The 22725-nt window shown below is 32.3% G+C and overlaps 1 protein-coding gene and 1 long non-coding RNA gene across 4 annotated transcripts in view; one reads left to right on the forward strand and one right to left on the reverse strand.

Annotated features, from left to right (window-relative positions):
- LOC109540307 (adenylate cyclase type 6) overlaps positions 1-22725 on the forward strand; it is a 232004-nt gene that overhangs the window by 107567 nt on the left and 101712 nt on the right. For both annotated transcript variants that reach the window (XM_048665026.1, XM_048665025.1), the window contains exon 4: positions 7338-7442. In XM_048665026.1, the coding sequence (XP_048520983.1) occupies positions 7338-7442 (105 nt within the window). The remainder of the gene's footprint in view (positions 1-7337; positions 7443-22725) is intronic.
- The window catches only part of LOC125503896, a 309807-nt gene that overhangs the window by 106548 nt on the left and 180534 nt on the right, over positions 1-22725 (reverse strand). The window lies entirely within an intron of this gene.

Raw genomic sequence — 22725 nt, forward strand, 5'->3', positions numbered from 1 at the left:
AGAAAATTCCAATTAGTAGAGAAATTAATTTGAAAAATTACCTTGACGTTTCGATAGCTATTTTCTGCTATCGTTATCAAAAGAACCTAAATGAATATTGATAACGATCTTTTTAAAGACAAAAATTTTTGAGGCGAAATACCCAAAAAGAAGTTTGTAAAAAAATGAATCCGCCTCAACAATATAGAACTTATCTACAACTGAGGCATTATTTGCTATAATGCCTCAATAATAAACGATCGCTTTGAGCAATGGGTCGTCGTGCACTTCTTTCCAGTCCCACCAAAAGCACAAATAAACATTATTTGATTCAACTTTTCACTTTGTACCAATTGAACTTATATTTTCTTTAGACATCGTACGTTTCTTTCCAAGTCGGTTTGCGCCAACTAGACTTCCCAATAACATTAATTCCCCTCTTTTAAAATAACTTATTGTTAAATAACAGTTAAGGTCAATTTGCTTTTTTATTTATTGAAAGCAAACTGCTATTAAATGTGCATTTATAAAGATATTACACACGCGTTTCCTAAGGCTTTGGAGCCGCTTGCTACATCGGAAACAAAAAAAAAACAAAACTAGCCAAACTCACTTGGTCGAACTTGACTTTGCGGAACTTTGATCTCTCTGCACTCTTCCCATATTTGCCTTTATTAATTAATAGTACTTTTCAACTGCCTAACTTGAATCTTTCGGTTCTTTAGCTAGCACAGATAGAAGTAATGCCATTACATAAAGCAATTATAAAACCCTCCCTTACCCAATAAATCCGGACTTCTGCTAAAAGTTCTATTCCGAATTAATTTAGCGAATTTAAATAGCCATTCACAACTTTCGATTTAATACTCTGGCTTTTGCCATTGGAGCAGCACTTTACTTTAAATTATAGGATTCTCGAAACCAAGTTTTTGAATTAGTTTCAAACAAATGGCTCCGGCTCACAGACATATCTGGCACAGTAAATTAGCTCTCGTTGGGGAATGTAAGTAACTTGAACGCTTCAAAGCAAAAGATGAGAGACGTAGTTAGGTGGTTAATTTGGCGGCTCGAGAGATTCACCAACCAAGTAAGAAATGTTGAATTGCGAATAAACTGCTAGTGCACGCTTCTCTTAAAATGTAAGAACCGCATTTAAATGAAGACAATTTGTGCATAGTTTCGAGTAGAGTGTATAAGATAGTTCGTCTAAATCCTATTAAACTGCGAATAATGGAAAATCTGCATGTTTTGAAATCCTATTTTACACGACTTAAATAAAAAACGTAACAAAAAAATCTGTTGCTTAACATAAGAGACCGAACATAACTATGCATGCGGCCAAAATAAAAAATCACTTTGGAACGACGTTCATAACTGGAGTAAAACTTTTCCAGCCAACAGGTAGAAACAGAATCAGCATTCAATAAGATTAGTGTCTTTTCTCTAAGCTGCAAAATCTCTAAAGCAAAGAACCAAGCACCCGCATTAAATTGAAGTTCCAATAAAGAAGAAAACTAGACTATCCTTACATCAACAACTGTTACTTTTTAGAAGTTCCTGGGAAGTATAATACTTGCTAGTCTGCACTTGCTCTCTGGGGAGACGCAATGTGATTCCTGAAGCACAAATACGTTTGGACAAGATATTTTTTTACTGTTTTGGCTGCCTGTAGCAATTTTCAAATATTATAATACAAAAAAATTGAGCTAATGTACTACTCATATTTTAAACCACAAACCTAAAGCAGAGCGTTTAATTATACATAAAATTAGAAAAATATTTTCTTAGAAATTTTCCAATTTTCGTTTGTCTTAAATAAAACTTGATCATTTTGTAACACTAGAGCCGCTGATTTGTTTTCTTCACTATTTACAATTGCAGACTGCATAACCGGGTTTTGATAATTGCAAAATCTATTATTTCCTCCTTCTAAGAACCTTCTTTATGGATCACTATCAAATTTTAAGTTTTATTTAAATAGAATGCAGTTGCTAACACCTGCATGAAGAGATAGAGCAGCGAGAAAACGACGTAGAAAATAACAAAACTTTTGTGTCTTACTTAAAGAAATATTAAGAGTCATTTTCCCTCGTTAATAATTGATTTTTTTTTGTATATTGTTCTGTGGTCTATTGAGATACAGTCAAAGAAATCCGTTGGTTAATCATTGAAACATCCAACAGTCATCGAAACTAATAAAAATGAATGCAGGATTTCAATTCACGCATAAAAATATTCCACAACACGATCATACAAAATGTGTATGCAAAAAATTCTTAACATGTATTACAAAAAAATATTCGCAAACACACCCAATTAGAAGGTTTGTTCTTCTTGAAATTCGGCTCTCTGAAGCTCGAACACTTCTGGAGAACCCAACACGAAACGAAACATTTAAACATACAGACAACATCTTCAGTTTATTTTTCTGTTGAATGTGTTGCTTCAGACAATTAAAAAACACAGAATGGTGAAAGAAAGAATTAGAAAGGATTTTAAAAATGAAATTGTAACAGTTTGAACAGTTACCTTCCTTCTGTAATATTTGGATCTATTTGGTGATTCCTCTAATTTGCTTTGAAAAAATTGATTTTCATTAAGATTAATGTTTTAATTCGTGTTTATAATCATGTTGAACGAAGCCCTAAAGGGCTGGGACTTCATCCAGAAGCCCGGATGAAAAATCTGAATAATGTCAATAGAATTGCCTTTTCACACTGTTTATTAAAAATGTACTTAAGGCATCTTTTACTTTCTCATGGCCTGTAAAAAAATCCCCATCTTTGCGGTTTTCCAAGCGGTAAACCATGTTTTAGCGCGCCCTTTGAGGGCCTGTTCAAAGCTGATTTGGCTTTTATAAAATGGCGCTTTTTACATGGAAACTTGCAGGGGATTGTTGCGAAGAACGAGGGTTAGATAAAAGCTTTTTTGGCAGTTGTCGGCTGTATTCGGTGAATCTAAACTGTTGGACGTGACGCGATTTTATTTCAGGACTTTTCTACATATGTTTACAAGGGTTTATTTTAGTGCGCCAAATATCGTTTTCAAGCAATATTTTCAACGTCCACCGCTTTTTATTTGTATTTTGACAATTATTGGGTATTTTAATTCAATGATTTAGTAGCGAAATTTACAAGGAATTTGGATTATGTTTTATGAAAAGTGGAAAGCAAATTTATATCCTTATAAAGTAATTGAGAAAACTTAGAATTCTAAATCGTCCATGTTATATCCATGCGATTAATATGTCAAGTGGAAATGTGTACTTTTTTTCCAGACATGAGTATAAGTTAAAGGTAGCAGCAAAAGTGACCGAAATATATAAAGAAAAGGTAAAACGCAACTAGTTGGTTGTGTAAACCTTTGTGAATAAGACGACTTATTATTGTCTCAAAATACTTTAACTGATTTCAATTACAACGTTTATATAGAGATAGAGAGGAATAATCATGGAAACAATATTTTCACCATTTTCAGCAACTATCGTTTATCATTGATGAAATAACTATTAAGTTTTTTGAAAATTATGGGTATTCGTTGGGGTGAAACACTGCAAAAGTATTGAATTTTTTCACCAAACGGTTGGGCTGGTAATGGCCATTGTGCGCAAAAGAAAACAATCCATTTTCTCACTTTAAGGTTTGGAGTTCTAATTAACGGGCGAATGAAAGAAGATTTCTAGAACTGATGAACAAAAGAGTGTAATCAAATAACTTTTCAAGATAGTGTAGTCGATATTTAACAATTTGTTGATCAAGTATCGCCATGAAAAATCCAACAAAATTAATTAAATCGGGTGATCTTGGCGGTCATTTTATCGACTCTTTTCTTCCAGTCCTGAGAATACCTCACTTAACTAGTGCCTCGTTCAAGTAAGTTTTAATATTTACTGATTTTTTTTCATAGCTGGTAAGTTTAGGTGTAGGATATGCCTAACAAAAAATTCAGAATTTATGCCGAAAAATTAAATAAAAAAGCAGATGCGTTTATTTTAAATTATTAAGTTTATAGACGTAAAAAGCTACCCTTTAAAGCTAGCCTTTAAACATGTATTTTCCATCGCAACTTTAATAAATATATCGTAACTCAATTTTGAAAAAGAACCAAAGAAACAAAGGACCTTTTAAAAAAGCTTTCTAAACATCGATTCTGACTTTTCCCCAAAAACGAAAAGTGATAACAGAAGAACAAATGCTACTACAAAATGTTGTGACAATAACGCATTCTACAACAGTACAAATGCGTCCGACTTTAGATGGCTTGGAAGAGTCCACAAAATAAAGGAAAAATGAATAGTTGGTAAAGAGCTGCTTGCTTAGTTAGATTGGTCTTTAAAATGTTAGTTTTATGTTTTCTTGTCTTGAAAAATGCTGCAATATACAATGTGGAAGAAATTCCGCTCGATGTAGTCAAAAAAGTGCGGGGTTTGTTGAGGAAAAAATTTCAATATTCTTCTATAGAGAAAGAAACGGTAGTGGACCGTCTAAAAGAGAAACCGTATAATAGAGAACCCTCTTGGAGGAGTGCGAGAACTTTTAATAGGCAAACTTTTTAAGGCACCATTAGATCTAAGTTGCCATTAAAAAAGTTATGGTATCTGGGGATCGAGGGGTTGTAATTAAGGGACGAATATTTAGATTCGTTTATAAAAAATAGAATTTTACGCTCAGCACTTGAATAAACCTGTATAATCTTTATACTCACGCCTATAAAGTGTTTGTTTTAGGTTATAGCCTACACATGAGTGACTCAGTTAATTTTCAGAAGTTGGCACAGTGTTTCCGAAATAGCTTGGTGAGCCAACCCAGCGCACCGGCACAGTAACTCACCGGTGCAGTTGCGTTGTCCCCATTTGATAAAATGTTGCTCATAAAATGGGCTGATTTTTTTTGTAAGATATTGAAATTCCCGGGCCTCGGAAAGCTTTAATCCGCCCCTGAGTTGAAGCTAAGCGTAATTAAAAGTGCGGCACAGTGAGACGCGATGAGTTGTAGCGACAAACTCAGAAACAAAAAATGCTTTACAAGTTCAGAGTTGTGCGTTCAGTAAAGAAGAATCCGCTCTAAATGTCGTCAACATTTCCTCAAACCTTAAGAAATTCATACAAATCACATAAAATCGTAAATTTAGTGCGCTTCGTACATGTTGAAAGTGAACGCTTTTACGCAACTGCATACTGCTTAATAAAAAATTCCATGTTTCAAAGTAAAGCCAGTACAAACTTGAAAGATTGATATTATGTAGAAGACGTTTTTTTAATTAAATTTTGGGGTAAACTTGCACCTAAATGTCTGATATAAATTTTGTGTGACTCTTTGAGACAAATCGACCAGAATTTACTCACGAACGTTGGTCTAACTGAACCAAATTACCAATTTTCTATTCGATGATATAAAAATGAACTATGTGGCTCAAATGGTTCTTGAGCAACGTCAGAAAGGGTGGCGTCATGGTTCAGTCGTTTTCGCAATAAAAAAAAACATTCAAAACTAACACTCTTGACTTTTTTAACAGAAAAACCTAAAACTGGAACCCTTATTTGCATATCTGAAAAGGTTTTTTGGGGCCAAGTTTCAGATGAGCTTGATCTAAATACAAAGCCGCACAAAATATTCCCAAAGTTTAAAAATTTCGTGTGAAATCGGTTTTTTTCAATGGTTTAATCGGAACCAAATCCACACAATCACTAAGCTGATGCTCTTTGAATTGAATACTGGAACCCAAATGCCCACATCTGAAGCGGTTTTTGGTTTTTTAGTGAACAGCTTCAGATGAGCCTGATGTAAAAATACAAAGCCGCCTCAAATATTCCCAAAGTTTACAAATTTGCTACAAAAAAACCAATGGCTCAATCGATACTAAATCCACCCTACGAGTCAGTTAATAAACATGGGACTACATTTTCTACATCTGTGTGGCAACCAGGGGCAAAGCAATGCTGAACTTACCGCAAGCTGCGTAATAACACCTGGAAAGAAACAAGAAAATGTGTTCAGTACAGCACGAAATCTGTCCAAATCCAAACTTATTTGAAATCAGCAAAGCACAAAGAGAGAAATATAAAGAATCCATATAACTTCTGTTGCTTGCCGGAAAATTACACTCAGTTTAAGCTACAACCGGCGCTTTCTGTAAGCGGGGCCCCATCCTCCATTTTCCATCTATAAATGCCACACTACACTTGCCATAAGGGCCATAATTATTTTATATTTCTCATCTAAGAACCAGATTCATACGAAACAAAGGAGTATCGACCGATTTCGTCTACAGTCGGTAGCAAACTGATTATTCATAAACCTTTTCCAAGAAAAAAGACTCCGAAATACAGAATAAACATGAACATTTAATGATTTGCTTCATTGCTCTGCTCTTGCTTGGCAGTTTTGCCGATTTCAGTTTGTATATTGTTGACGATTTTGTAGAAAGTATCTGATGGCATTACAATATTTCCAAAGGCAAGTTTTACATTCCCACTTAACGAAAGTCAACAACTAAACGAAAAACGCTTCAAGCTCCGATCATTCCCTAATTTCATTTTAAATTTAGAGACCATTTATATTTACCTGGATTGCATTGAGCTGCAGTGATTAATGCATAACAGCAAAATAAAAATTAATAACCGAATGAATTTTCTTTCTCTAAAATTATTGACTAAACAAAAAACCACGAAGAAATCACTTAAAAATGAAACTGTTGCTCAATTTCCGAGCGATCTATCATCACTCCAAACCAACGAAATTTCAGCATATTAAAAATATTCTTTAAAAATTCGGATTTCAAGAGAGAGAACATTTAGACATTCTTTAGAGAAAGTTACATATTGAAAGTGAGTTAGGTAAGTCATACCGTTGGAAACCCAGATTAACCGTTTTTCTCTATCTCGTAGCAATCTTTCGTTGACTTTCTCCCACGGATGTTTCACGTTCTCATGCGGAAAAATATAGGAAACGCTCCATTGAAGCCAATTTGAGAGGCATTTTAACGATTTCACCCAACTCGAAACATCTGATACTGCAAATAATGCTGTAAATAATATGTTAAATTGGCCATATTAGTTGGAAATATTCGATTCTGACTTTCCACACTAATGGTAGCCTCAATAATGAAAATTTCCATATGTAAGGCAATTTTGTATTTCGTGTGTTTTTTATAACGCCCTCTACTCTGAAAGCCGGTTCTGTTAGCTATTCCATTTGATGCATTTTCGAAAACTCAGTTCAGAATCATTATGGTTATCAACAGTGTTTGTAAAAGTTGCTACTGTTGGATTTTGTTTCCAATTCGGTCTAAGTACCTATAAAAATCCGGCTTTAATTGACTCAGTTCATTTTATTATTCATGAATGGTTTCCTTTCCAGAATATGCAGTCCACGCCAATGTTGAGTCCCCAAAGTGCGGACTCAACACCGAAACGAGATTGGAAACAGAGACTCAGCCTTAGGGACCACCGGAAACGAGATACGGTAAAGGCATGGTTAACTTAATATCACTAATGTAATTCAATTGAACAGTGTTATGGTTGACATGGAAATTTTCACTTTTCTATGTTTCCGTTGCATAATACAAAAGGTTTTTTCAATTAAGACATTAAAAAGACCGAGATTAACGAGGGAAGCTGACCTTAACTGCCTTGATCACATGCCACAAAAATGTCGTTTGGTATCGATTGGGGTAAAATCAAAATGAATGTTTAACATATATTTAATTTCAAATATCATGTGCTTAAGATTCGGTGGAACAAATCAAATCCGAGCAACATATTCTCTTTTCACATAATTCAGGAAATCACTTTTAGGCGAATTCGTTTTATTTAGGTATATCAAAAAACAATCTCTATATAGCAACGAAAATCCATTTTAACATTATGGGCTTATTAAAATTATTTTATATTATGTTTGTGTATATTTCTTCTGTTATTCTTGTTTTACCTTTACCTATATTTATTTATCTTAATCTAGTTGGGATTTTCTTTGAAATTCAAAAAAATATGTTTAAAGAAATTATCGGTTTTTAATTAACCTGTGGCCTGTTTCATTTTGGCAGTGAATTATACGTTTGCTATTTCTCTGCGTCGTATATTTTAAGAGATTTCGAAACACACTGCGTTATTTATCAATTTTTCTTGTATTATTATATTTCTGTTGGGTCTTTCAAGCAGTTTAGCTGGTTATAATCTACTTTACTTTACTCCGTCGCGCTACAGCCCCTGGTGGGCCTTGGCTGAGGCAACAATTTTCCTCCATCTGTCCCGGTCGTCCATAACTTCTAGACCATTCTCGATGCCCATTTACCGGAGGTCAGATGCTATATTATCACGCCACCTTAATCTCGGTCGTCCATATAGTCGCCTTTCTTCTGGTTCTCTGTTCCATATCAAGCGGACAATTCAGGACAGGTGCCCTGTCCATCTCAACATTTGTGCCTTTATGAAGTTAATCAGTTCTGGCTGGTTGTATATTTGTTTTAGTTATCCATTTGTTTTGATAGTTGAGTTTAGATTTTGGCATCTCTTACTACTTTATCCAATGCGATGTTAAAAAGCGTGGGTGATAGTGCGTTGTTTAAGGCCTGTGTTCACCTGACACACATCTGAGAAATCATCACCAATCTTTACTCTGCACCTATAGCTCTCCACACAAGCTCTGGTTGTTGTGATCAGCTTAGGTGGGAGCCAGACTCCGCCATTCGATGCCATGTTTTGACCCTTTTTACGCTATCGCATGCCTGCTGGAAATCTATAAATAACTGGTGGAGATATTGATTGAATTCCCAGCTCTTCTCTAATAATTGCCTAAAGGTAAACATCTGGTCCGTTCTTGACCTATTTGATTTGAGACCGCACTGGTAGTCTGCCAATATTTTTTCGGTGAAGGAGGTTAGTCTTAGAAGAACTAAGTTCGATAGGACTTGCCTCTGTAATTTTTGCAGACCGTTCTATCGCCTTTGTTGTGAATCGGTATCATGATACTCTTCTTCCAGTCATCAGAGATAGCTTCTTTTTTCGATATGGTTTTAGTGAGGTTTTGTACTTGTGTTATGATAGTATCACCACCATATTTAAGAAGTTCGGCTGTAATTAGATTTCCGCCAGGGGCTTTATTATTTTTTATGTTTTTTTTGCTTTGTAACTTTCTCTTCAGAAGGGATCTCATTGGATGCACTGACCAGATCCAGTGCTTCCCCCTCTTCACCAGTTCCTCCATTGAGTAAATGATGGAAATAGTTTTTCCACGTTTGCAATATTTCTACATTGTCAGTTACTAGATCTCCATTTTCCTTCTGTAAGATATTATCGGCCCTGGGTGTGATTCCTGCTTTTGCAGAATGTAATTTTTGGTAGACTGTTCTGGTATTATTTTTCCTTCCTTCTTCTGGTGTAATTAATTCTGTTTTGCCATTCTCTCTTTTTTCTTCTCGACAGTTGTTTTCCTGGTCTCGTCTGTGGGACTTTTGAGCATTTTGAGTCTAGCAGTATTTCTCGTCTCCAGATCATCTTAGCAATCTTCATCATAAGAGTGGTTTTTCTGTTGCCTCCTGGGTTTCTCCCCTACCACATTTATTTCTAGATGCCTCTGTAATTGTTGCAGATAAACTTCCAATGCACCTCCATATCCATACCAGTTCTTCCTGAACTGTTGCCATGTTCGAATATTTGCACTAAAATATCTAACTTCGCAGTAGTCAATTTTTCTGATTTTATCTGCATTTATATCATGCAATATACTTAAAAACCATTTAACTGAAAAAACGGTGTCTTTTGCAAAGAAAAATAGAAAAAACGCAGGATTTTTAATCGCCAATCTTGGTAACTTTAAATATTAGTCTAGCATAAATTAGGTTCCTCGGAAATTTTCTTTAGCTACTGTTATCTAATTGGAAATTACGATTTTTGATTATATTCGTTTATCAGCCTGATATTTACCTGATGGAATGAAATGTTGAGTTAACTGTTTTAAATGGCAAATAACTATGAACTATAGTTATCATTATTAATTCAGCGATAATTCTGACTGAATTAAGACAGTAAATATATTAACAGCCTATTGCTTACAAATGTACAAATATTTATTACTATCAGGTAAGTTGAAGATTCTAGAAAAGTCCTATCCAAATTACTAATCCTATCTATTGAACTTTCTATATTGAACACGAAACGTTCTGAATCTCTCTAACTGTAAACTAATTTTATTTATTTATTAACCCTTATTACTTAGATTCCGTTAAGTGTAAAATCTTCCAATTTTCGACTAATTACAGGTCAAATCCAAATTGTTTCTTCCACAACTAACCTACGTAATTATTCAAAAGGTCGCCCTGGGTAAACTGAGATTGCTGGAATTTTCAAGCGTGAATGAGAAAAGGATTAAGTAGATTATACGGGCAAGTTCTTGAACAATCAAGTAAGCATCCCTGCAGTCAAGTTAAGTGTCGTGAAAAATGTTGGCAAAGAAACCCATTTCGAGTTAATTAAAATTAACGAATCAAATTAGGTTTTTGTTCACAGCTCAGTCAACTGAAAATAAGAATTTTATCAGCTTTAATACATTTCTTTTAAGCTGGAAAGCTTTAATATTTGATTTACATGGTCCCCCTTTTTGCAGCTTTAATGTATTGTTATACTTTTTTAACTTTGTTTATTCGACGTCCAAAGTTTTGAGAAGCTAAATAATTATTTTAAAGTAAAATTTCTAGGCGTGATATTTTTATGAGCGCTATGTTTCGCTTGCTAAGGTAAGGAGAGACTACTATTTTACATGTGAAATAAATAAATAATGTTGCTGTCCAGACACAAACAGAGTAATACATAGACAATTTCTATTAGTTATTTAGATAGGTGCAGCAAATAAATTTATTTGTTAATGGTTGAAGTAATTCTCTTTGTGCGTTCCATTCCGGATTACCGATTTTAACAACAGATTTTTGAACCCAATCCTTGTATAACTGTGGATGGATTACATTCGTTTTAGTAAGTCCTGCATTGTTGGAATCGCCAAAACATTTACATTTTATGGAAATTTCAACAAATCCCTATTGGTTGATATATGAGTTAGTTTTTCACAAATACCGCAACCTAGTTCTCGGAAATTGCACACCACGTTTCTATAAATTCCATTTGAATTTGAATGGAAATAAAATTGTGTTGTTTATGCTTGGCAGGAAAAATTCCATTTTGCTTGCGACCGACACTTAGTTATCATTGACAAGAAACAGTGAGAACACATTTCGATTTTCTTTGCATTTAGCTCACAATCTGGTTTTATAAATTTCAAAGAGTTCCGTTTATTTGTAAAAGCACGTCAACATCAACAAGTTCATGAAAGAAAATTATATATCTTCTGTTGAAAAAAAACGTTGAATTCAAAATGTTCTTTTTATATAATAGACGGAATAGTAAAAGTAATATTGTTAAACTTCAACACAAAGAACACGGTTCTGAAAAAAATGTTATAACACTGATATTTACTAAGCTTGCAAGACTAAGGATTTTTTTTTAATGAAACTTTGGTATTATTAAATAAAGCAAGTTGCTTCAAAAAGCGGTGAAATTTTCAAATTGCTACTTGTTTTATTTTAGAAAATGCTAATCTTTAAGAAAGATATATTTATTAAGCTGGCAAAACTCATGAATTGGCAGTTTTTTCATCAAACCTAACATTATATTTGGGGCCAAATGTTTTTTACTGAAAATCAAAAATTTTCAATTGCTATTTGTTTTAGTTTCAAATATATATTTTTTACAGGAGAGAAGAAAGTCAGTAAGATCTAAAAGTATGAATTCTATACAGTTTAAATACCGATATTTAGAAGTTGGTAGCAAAATTGAGGATTTCGGCAGATTTTTATGAACCTTTCAGCATGTTTACCGAAAGGTGTCATAGGAAAATGGTGAAAATTACTAAATGTCGCTTAATTTCGTTTGGAAGACGCTAGTTTTTAATGAGAAATCGCATTTATTTAAAAGAATCTATAGCAATGGATATTTACTTCTTTTGACTGAAAAATTTACTACAAGAAAACAATAATTTTTCTGTGTCTTTCAGGATCTTTTTTAGTATATAAGTATTTTCTAAGGATTGTGATATTTTAAGCTGACAAAATTTAGGATTCTGAGCTATGTTTATGTTCAATTTTACCGAATTATCAAAAGTAATTTATCGTAGTTTATAAAGCGTGGAACAAAAGAGAATTTTTGGTTTTCACGTAGAAAACTTGATGTGATACAGACAGAAATTCCAATTGATTTCTTTAATAAATACGCTAAATTCATGTTGTATCGATTAATTTTTCATCAGAGAAATATCTATTGATTATCCTTCGCGGCATAATATTAAACTTTAAAAACTTTCTAACCAAATATTATTTTTCCATGCAGGACGCATGCAGCCAACGTTTCGGTTTAATACGACAAAACGAATGTTCTTAATATGTAACTTAATTAATCATCGTTGGGGCCACGAGTGACGTGTTTCAGACGTTCCCCATTTCTTTTGGTGCTGTTTGGCTTCATTACATATTAAAACTGAAATATGGCTATTAAAGTACTTTTATTTGCTTTATATTTTTAATTAGTTAAACGCGTGTTAGAAATGGGTTTTGGTCAAGTAAAAATGATTAGAGAGTGACTACATTTAGTATTTAATGTTTCGCATTAAGCAAATTTTAAGTAGCTAGCTTTAACTTTGAAACTAAATCATGAAACTGAAGATGTATTTTTAAATCGTTTGGCGGCTTTACGTTGAATTGGAGTTTCCTGATAACATGCACTAGAACAATTCTTAGTGGAATCAAATCCATTCCTTACTTTTCTAATTCTGTGGACATTATACTGTGTGATTAGCACCAAAATTGTTCACAATAATTTTTTTATGAATGTATGCAGAAACATTATTTTCATTTAGTGTCTTAATTTATTAACATCGCGGAAATAATTATGACGAATATATAAAATGAGTCGAGGAAAAGTAAATCGTGAATACTTTTTGAGTACATAAAACCGGTAAAATCTGCGACAAAATAATTCATTCTTGGAGGAAATTCATATGCAGTTTTGATTGGGGAAGACCAAAACTGTCGACATGGATCATTTTTCGCGAAACATGCTTACGTTATTTGCAATATTTCTACCAACATGAACGATAATTTAAAACGATATAGAGAAAACGAAAATGTTTAAATAAATTGATGGGTTTCTTACTTGTTGCTCAAGCTCCATTGTTGCATTCTGCTCACTTTATGTTGGCCTCAATTTTTATTTGCTTTGACGTTAATTCAAAAACAGTTTTTCCTTGACAAACAACTTTAACTTATTTGTTCCAACGCGACTTTTCATACGTATAACGGTTTGTTATTTCCTTGGGGACAAGCTATCCGTACATTTATTTAGGTTCCTTCAGCTGAATTTTTCATAGATACAAAGCGTAAAAAGTTTTCTAAAGAAAAACAGCTTTCAACATGCTTTGGCACTATGCAACCGGTTCAGTTATTTTGCTTCCTCTCAAATATGTATGAGAATGTCTTGTGTTCGGATGGCATTTCTCGGGATACTCATATTTGCAAATCATTTATGATATTTTGAAAGCCTTCCGGACGAGGTTTTCAAATAGTAAAATATTCAGCTTTCATTCATCCAGATTAGATTCAGATGGAAAGTCTAATTTTAATTAATTAACTATTCTATCGAAACCTACACCCATTTTTCTGAATAAAGTCTAGACGGTTTGTTTCACTTTTGCAAATGGATGTGGTTGAGAGTTTTGAGTTCGACAATGTATTCTCCTTAAGGTAAAAGCGACACATTCATCAGCAACAAAATTTTTGTTTAAAATTGAGTCGCACGTGCGAGAAGGTTTCGAAAACTTTGTCGCAGAAAATACAGAAATTTCAGCAAGAATTGAACACATTGAAGTAGTAAATGCTCTTAGATAAACTTAGCAAAGAATATACACCAATAATGATGTAGTTATAACATAAACTCTTCTTCCAAGTTAGGAAGTTACAAATTTCATTTTTTGATTTAATGTGTACGTTTGTCTGTTAAGCGATTTTGAGATTAAATTTTCCTATAAAGTCATACAAAATTCGGGTACAGATTTAAATAATAAAAAGATTTGCGTTTTTTATTCTGTACTTTAATTTTCCTTTAGTTAAATGTTCTCTTTTCCTATCGTTTTTTTTCAATAATTTAAACAGCGAATGGTTTGATAATTTATCCAAATAAAAATGTTTAGTTGAACTTCGTTGTTTTTTGCTAAAAAAATGTTTAGTAATAAATAAATGTACTTAAATTTAGAACATGCTTAAAAATCAATCAAGCATAATAGAAAATGAGAAGGAAATAAATTTTAGTTGCGTGTGTCGTCCGTTTACTGGCTAAACAAATTTACCAAATTAGCTGCGCTGAAGAATAAGTACCCATAATCTCATTAGAGAATTAACGCATTTATAAATCACTTGTGTTATTGAAAAATCAGCCATAAATTTATATAATAGGCAACAACTTCTTTGTAAAATCCACTTAGCGTAAAATACATTTAGAAAGTAATGATACTGTAAGAATAGCAATCATCTAATGGCAAAGTCTCATCCGCAGTGCATGTAAACCGTAATATATAGCGAAAGATCCAATATCATTTTTTTGTTTATCCCATAATCTATCTACTTGGACATATTCAAGTTAATGCGCAGAATAATGAATGAATATGTTATGTAAAAGTCGAACAACAAAAAAGCATGAAAACTTTTTGACAACGGAAATTGTACCCTTATTGATATTTGTATCTGCTGATTGTAACATTTATATACTTTCTCGACTGTTTGTTGACCGATATTAAATTACATTTTAGCCCCATTCATATATTCATAACATTCTGTATCAATCATCTAATGTTTTTTTGGGGGAAGAGGTCGACGTTTTCTCTAGCATCGAAATGAGATTTCCAATGAAAGAAATGGCTAAAAGTATTTTAATGTCAGATATTATAAAACGGGCACGACCCTCCAGAAATTCCCGAAATATGTCTTGTCCGATTGCTTGAATTTCATAAAATCGAGATGTATTTGACGTAATAAAATATGTGAATGTGAGCCGATGTATGAAAACGTCCTGAAATGGAAACGCATAAATTTAATGGCGAGATATATTGCTTTTTTGAGGAAAGTTCACTTGAAAATCCACTTCAACTGCCCAAATGGAATCTTTAACAAATCTGTTTAATCTTCTGCTGGATGGAAACATATTTTCGTATATTAAAATGTGAACAAAAAGATTGTTTTTGCAGAACCAAAATTGGTTTGGTTTGATAAATATAAAACTTACTCAACAAAATCACTAAATGAACACTTTTTAATAGTGCTCAGGAAAAATTAAGGAGTTTTTCAAAGAAAATAATCTCGAACTAAGATAAAACTGATATGTAAACAAGACTATGGGAAGATGCAGGAAAGTGGAAAAGCTGGATAAATCAATGGAAATTATAAAGTGGAAAGTGGGCATTTTGTAAGTTAATTTTCATCTCAATTGCTTTCTTCGATGCGCTTTTAATCATAATATTCATGGTTAATTGAAAGTGGCCGAACGTTAGTGAAAAACAAACTGGGGCTGGTCAATAGAAGATGATGAAGGGTTTTTTAAGTTGATTTGACAAGCTTTCTCCAGCCGAATATGATATAGGTGATCCAAATTAAGCGAATAATATTGGTATGCTCTTGTGGCAGATATCTAAATTCGAATATCGGATAAAATTTGCCAAAATAGTCTTTGGGTGTCTTTTTAATTTTTTTTTATTTATCTCTTTTTAAAAATATTTCTTGTATATTAATTGACGATCTAAAATATAACTCCATTCTACATCAAATAGTTTTAGTACTTTTTTGGTGTAAAGTAAAATCCTCGGAAWACGTGGCTTCTCATGAAGTTTTTTWAATTTATATGGAARAGTTGTTAATGTTTTTCACGTAGATTTAAGTTTTGAGACCATCTTATATATTTTTTAAAATTTGATACACTCGTTGCTTGTAGGTCTTTCTTTTTTCACTAGCATATCCACTATGCAAGAATAAAAATATTTTTGCACAAATAATAAAGTTAACAACAACTAGCAAAGTTACAAAGTATACAAAATTTTTCATTGAGAGGCTCATTTTATGATAATTTATTTGAAATTAAACAAATTAATTTTCTGTAAACTTGTCTCTGAAGTATTTGGTACGGAATTTGTAACATTAAATGTTGCTCAGATAACAAAAATTTTAATAAACTTGTAAATGGCCCAAAAAGTATCTACCAGAAGAAAATGCAGTAAACTTAAAAGAAGCCTCTAAAAATAATTGGCAAGTTGACAAGCAAAACCAGTTTATCGATAAAATATTAATAAACCAGAATTTCAATTAGGCTCAACGTCTCAATCAGTTTGCAAAAATAAACGCCACTTGCAAAAAATCAAGGCAGTTTTAAATCATACCGGTTTAATGGTGAAAAGATTTTTAAAAAATGGCAAATAAATCCGGAAATTAAATGGAAAAACTGCCCAGGTTCTGATTATTATTATAAAAATAATCTGCTTTTGTCCAATTTCTTGGGTAAGATGTGGCTTAATAACCGGGATTTGAACGTACATGAAACGTCTTCAGCTTTTCTATTTTAATGCAAATGCACTTTACAGCACCTTCCGGATGGGACGGCAAATAGAAGAATAAGATTCGACACAAAGACAACCTTTAAAAGGTGTATGTAAAAAATGTGCACGWTTGGCTGAAGAGCTTTTCCGGTATGGTTTCTTTCTYTATCAATTGGAGTAGTTTYAARTTTTCCTGTTTGTTTTATMTAATTGTGACATAAAAAAATACCGATTCATTCAAGTTGATTGCCAATGGAAATTAAAAATKAATTAATTCARTTAAAAAGATACTCTGAAATCAATTTTCAATATTCATTACTCTAATTTRAGGCGTAATCAATTCACGTGTCAAATATTGCAACCGACCCAAGAATCCTCAACTTTGTCCTCCGAAGATGACACAGGTGCGCCTAATTTCAAACGTGAGTGACTATTATGAAATTGAATAGAAGCGAAAATTGAGCGCTTTTATAACGTTGTCACCATTCAACTATTGAACTGACTGAAGGAGAGCTTTAAGCTTTAAAGTGCGATATTACACAATTGATGAAACGCTCCTCTATAAGCAATAAAAACACATTCAAAATACCGCGGGATCTAGAATGCGTTCTATTATGGAAATCGGTTTAAACAAATATTCGCTTTGTAGGGTAAACTCGAAGGTATTCAGACCATTACCGGATGAAACTGCGTGTTAGGAATACGCTCGAGAATATGCGACCCCCCATTTATTTCATCGCTTTCAGGGACTGAACATCAGTGTCCTTCTCGATATGCTTAATAGAAGATTAATGAATTAACTAATTTATGGTTCAATCAGTACCAACCACAGGTGGAATTTAATTAGATATTTTTAAGAACTATGAAAAATTCCATTAAATTTTGCAAAAACGTGGTTTCTGCGGATTCACTCAACTCAATGGTTTTAATGTAAAGTTATTGTTCTCTACTTCAATGATAAAAACCAGAAAAATCAATCATTACAATTAATTCCATAAAAGTTTGCGTTATTATATAAAAGTCTTCACGCTTAATCAACGTAGGTCTCATAATGAGGCAATTCGAAAAATTCAGTAATTTAACTGGAAAGTAAACTTAACAAAGAGAGCTACTTTTGGTTTTTGCTACAAATTGGGTCAATTTGTCTATTAAAAAATATCCAGAAAATGCTTTGTTTTTATTCAATTTAAAATAAATGCTGTATTCCTCAAAAATTGGCAAATGTTTTGCAAGCTCAATTTTTTTGAATAAATTGTTGGATAAAATTTATGAAGGGTTATCAATATGTTACTGAAAAATTAACCCCGGTTTTTAACTTGGCATTTCTTTTTGCAATTGTGATAAACAAAGAAATAATTTTCGAGCAAAGCTAGTATTCATTAATGGCATTATTAATAGAAATATCATAAATATTTCTATTCTGGTCATAAATAAACTGCACAGCTTTGACTATGTTTATTATTTTTAGAAATTAGAAACTGTAAATTACTGATTAAACCACAGCTCATCAAATCTAAAGCCAATATTGCTCCATTGTTCAAATTTAATAGAACAGAAAGTCAAATGCTTCTTGAAAAAGAAGTTCAGTTCAGAATATGCTTATTATTTTTTAAGGATTAATTAAGGATTAATTTAAGGAAGAGATTCMTATATACTCGATTATTACGTAATTACGAGCTACGACGGGAGCACTGCTCGCTTCCCCGAATTTAATACACTAATRATTATAGTKTGACTACAATATTCACTTACTGCACTGAATGTATATAAAGCTCCAKATCTTCATTTAAAGCTTTARGATCATGYGGAAGTGTCATCCTCMYTCMGAAWTTTSTTTCAATTTGTACTTTTGCAAKGAAAAACACTTACATCAAKTTTGAAATTTTACTTAAAAGTGCTCGYATTTTGAAAAACTTTCACCAACATTTTTTAGGTTTAATTGGTGCCGTTATAATAACAAATCGTCAGCCACAYATTWCAAATAAACTTTATTTTTCTTGCACTGCAAATCGACTGCGGCGGAAAACTCGATTGAGGTTGCAGTTTTATTTCGATTTTTTAAAWGCAATTGATGAGTTATATGGGAATTCATATATTCGTAAACCTCAGAAGTTTGTCTTCACTTTTTKCAAATTTTTGATATGGATTAAATAGTCRCCAATTTATGAACACACGRAAACCATCCAAACGTGAATAGTAACTGTGATAATTAGTAGTAACAATGTATACATTATGAGTGTAAATATTGAAATAATACGAGATTCGTAAATTTGATGATGATGTTTGCTTAGGTAAAATTAGTGATTCGTAAACTCCTAAAGTCGCAAGTATACATATTCAACGTGATTTAATAAACCACTTCTTCATATGGTTAATATGTAACGTTAAATAACCTTAACAAATGGAAATTCATATTTTGATCTATAATTTCTTATTTTTTCTTTTACATCTATCTTGCGCTGCGATTGTTCTTTTTTGTATTTTTTTTAGATTTTCCATTAATTAAAATGTCTAAATTGAACAAATCTATTTATACTTGACTGGATAACAGCGATGGCTTTTCACACAGCTGAAAAGAGCAAACCTGCTGGCACTAAATTAAACATTTCATGTCAAAAGCGACTTACCATTGAAATCCGTTTAAACCAATATTGAAGTTGCAGAAACTGCTATGCGGAAGGCTACATGAACACGTAATGAAAATCCTGTTCGAGATTGGGGTGATGTCTGTTTAACGATAATACGATCTAAATTGTACTCACAAAACACCTTTCCCCGCTTTTGATCTATGCGATGAGTGAAATTGCATTGTAACGTAACTTTGAATGAAAAAATGAGGAAATCAATAATTTTTATCTAAAACATATAAAGGAAAAATTACAGATACACACATTAAATGTGAACTTGTGTAGCGTCGTTATAAATGTAGAGTAGTTATTCGGAAATAAACATTCCCGAATGAATTTCATGAAACATCTTATATTATTAATAAATATGATACTTATCAGAATCACTTTATTTTCGGGAATGTTACAGAAAAAAATAATATCGTTCATAACGAAAGACTATTTCCACGTGCTCGGGTAGGGCATCCAGACCATAAAACCCCAATAATRTTTTTAGCTTTGTCTTTATTTGCTATGACTTAATTATTTGWSTAATTTTYACARRTGTGTTYTATATACATATGTATAAATCTRATCATTTTCTGTAATTTGTAATAAACGGTGTAGTAGATATACTTGACAGCTTTTTAAATTTGGATGCTCGTCTTCAGAGAAGTAGTTATTTCATTTTTTTATGTTAAAAGTAAGTAWAAATGTTCRMWAATAAAAGYCTGTATATTCAAATGTCGTTWTCTGCYGATGAAAAAAAKATTTTSTCAWTAAAATTACAATTCCYGACATTCAATTTTTGTGTRCATGCATGTACCTACTGCGACTAATAMATTCTTGAGAATGTKCAAAAGTWTACCGACTATTAACCTTTTAACTAGTTGTTGTCWCAATTGAAAAATAMTTAATACCRAARCTATCCAAAAATCRCTTAAATKCAATGTTAAATATGTAGGCGWTTAATTTCACTGCTGCGGACTGAAGTGGATCAGCAATTATGGCATGTTAATTAATTTCTTTTATGTGAAACATAAGACGGAAATTTAATCATTCAAAATGTACGAGCAGGTAGACCCATCTCATGTTCTGAAACTTTAACGAAGAAAGTTTCCTTTGCAAATCCGATGCGGGGCTGTTTTCCTGAATATTGGAGATCGGAAACAAAATCATCTAATAGACCCCCTAAGTTTCACAGAACACTCCTCAGGAAATCTATGAAACCGTTAAAACTATACAGCTAAAATTTTGCTGCCGAAATTATGTATTTAGCACGGCAGCATTAAAACAAACTGAAACTTTTTCAATGAATCTCACGTTATAATAAGAAGTGAAGGGTTATTTATTAGAAACTGGGCGCGCACGTTTGCAATGCCTAAACTGTCTAAAGTTGTTATTTTAGCGCTGTTATTTCCATTACCTGAACAATCGCCTGAGTTATAGGACTCATTAATACATTTCTTCGCGGTTACTATAAAATACTTTCAACGTAAAAGTTGTCTCAGAAACTTATCTCATTTACGTCATCTTTTCAGGAGCAGAGATCGCGAATCAGTCAAAAATAAATTTAAAGTTCTGAAACTTTATTGAATGGAAAATATGTCGAGAACAGTAATGATTTCTGGCAAGAAAATTTCAAAATTCCTTTTGATTTCCTATCAGGAAATAAAGGTGGACATGTTTCATTAGTTTAATTAAACAGGCAGTAAAATTTAAATTTTCAACTAAAATATAATTTGAACTTTGGTTTTTAAAACACTGAAAACTGAAACTGAAATTAAGTACAGCGAGAGTCGACTTTCTTCAAGTGAAGCTTTTTTTTATCTTCGTAATATTATTGACAACTTCAAGTAACTGGGATATCAAATTCAGTTAAATTTGGACTTTGATATCGATTGTCTATCAATTTTTTCACAAATTTTGCAACGTTTTCAATTCAACCTTTGACGCTATTGTATTCGAAATTGTCCAAATATTTTTACTGAATTTGAACTATTATTTCATTATATTAGCAATTTTAATGTGATGTTTATTTATCTAGAGGGGTTTATTTAAAGACCTTTCTGCTATCCCATATCGCACCTGTAAAGGATTTATAGTCCAAACTTTCTTAGTTAAAGCTTGGGAACATGAGAGGGTCGGCTTGTTTACCCATTTTGACTGGCTAAACCTCATCCCTATCCGCAATAGGAAAGAAACACCTTAATTAACATATGAAATTGGAACCTCAACCGTATATGCAGTGAGATCTATTTTGCTGTAATTTATTTCGTTTTATCTAGGATTAGATGAATAATAATAGGGAGCAACAAAGGTTATTTGGACCAGTCCCTTTTCTAGAAAATATTATACAGCACGCAACTATAAAATACCAAGAGTCTGCAGGAAATGTGGAAAAGACTCTATGAAACTAGTGTTTTGGAAAATAATGTTCGTTCGCAAAATTCTTCAAAAGAATTCGTTAAAACCATTGAAAATTGGTAAATATTATTTTGAAGTATATATAAAAGTGTTGCTTAAATTGGCATATCTCGCAAAAAAAGCCAATTAGTTGAAGCGTGTAGCAGTCTTCACTTTTACAGTGTATCCACTGTTAATTTTAAGAAAAACAGTTATTGTTAAAAATTCTGCATGGTCTTAGATATAAAATACGATTATCAGAGATTTTTTTTCAATCCTGTGCGCGGACTGTAAAATTGTTATTAAAACAAGCTGATCAGAACTAAAAACGCTTACGTTTATAGTAAATATTTCATTTTATCCTTCCATTAAAAAAAATCTTCTCCATATTTGCCTATAATAACAATGCAAATGTAAGTGTACTTAGGTAAAAATATTGTTTTGTTGGAGTTTATCAAGTTATCACGTTGGCAATAAATAAAATTTAGCAATACGAAAAAATAATGAATGGATGGTATGGAGGCAATTTGTGGAAAATTTGCAAAAGTTAGAAGTTCAAGTTCAATTAATTTTTTACTTCAGACCACCTTTTTTTGTTTTTTTAATAATAAATTTCGATATTGTCAAAAATTAATGTACTTTACTATTGTGCAAATTTAATGTTTTTTGAGAAACCTTGTACATGACTGAAAAAAACGGAAATATCTACTAATTGTATTTTAGATTTTAGAACTTTTTATAACGAATAACATTTTGTCGTAAAATATCAACTTAAGTAAACACACTGTACATTTGTACTTATTTCAATATATGTGTCTAGACTTCACGGATGCACAGTCATGTAAAACAACAATATTCAAATGTTCTTCTTGACCGAACTGTAAATTTCATAATAAACCTATAACTGTTTAACAGCATTTATTTCTGAATTATATTCATATTTTATTCTTTCTATTTAACAGCTTTAGCAGTTTTTTTGTTTCAATTGATTCAGGTGTGTTACAGATCGATATTACAATAATTGTTTTTTGTGATACTGTGAACTTTCGAGAGAGATTATAATAGGTAAATAGATTGATTAAAATCGATTTTTCGCATACCCACTCATTTACATCGTA

The sequence above is a fragment of the Dendroctonus ponderosae genome, unplaced genomic scaffold, assembly GCF_020466585.1.
Source record: "Dendroctonus ponderosae isolate FM_Combo_2020 unplaced genomic scaffold, Dpon_F_20191213v2 Dpon_F_20191213_3, whole genome shotgun sequence".
In the NCBI taxonomy this organism is placed as follows: Eukaryota; Metazoa; Arthropoda; class Insecta; order Coleoptera; family Curculionidae; genus Dendroctonus; species Dendroctonus ponderosae.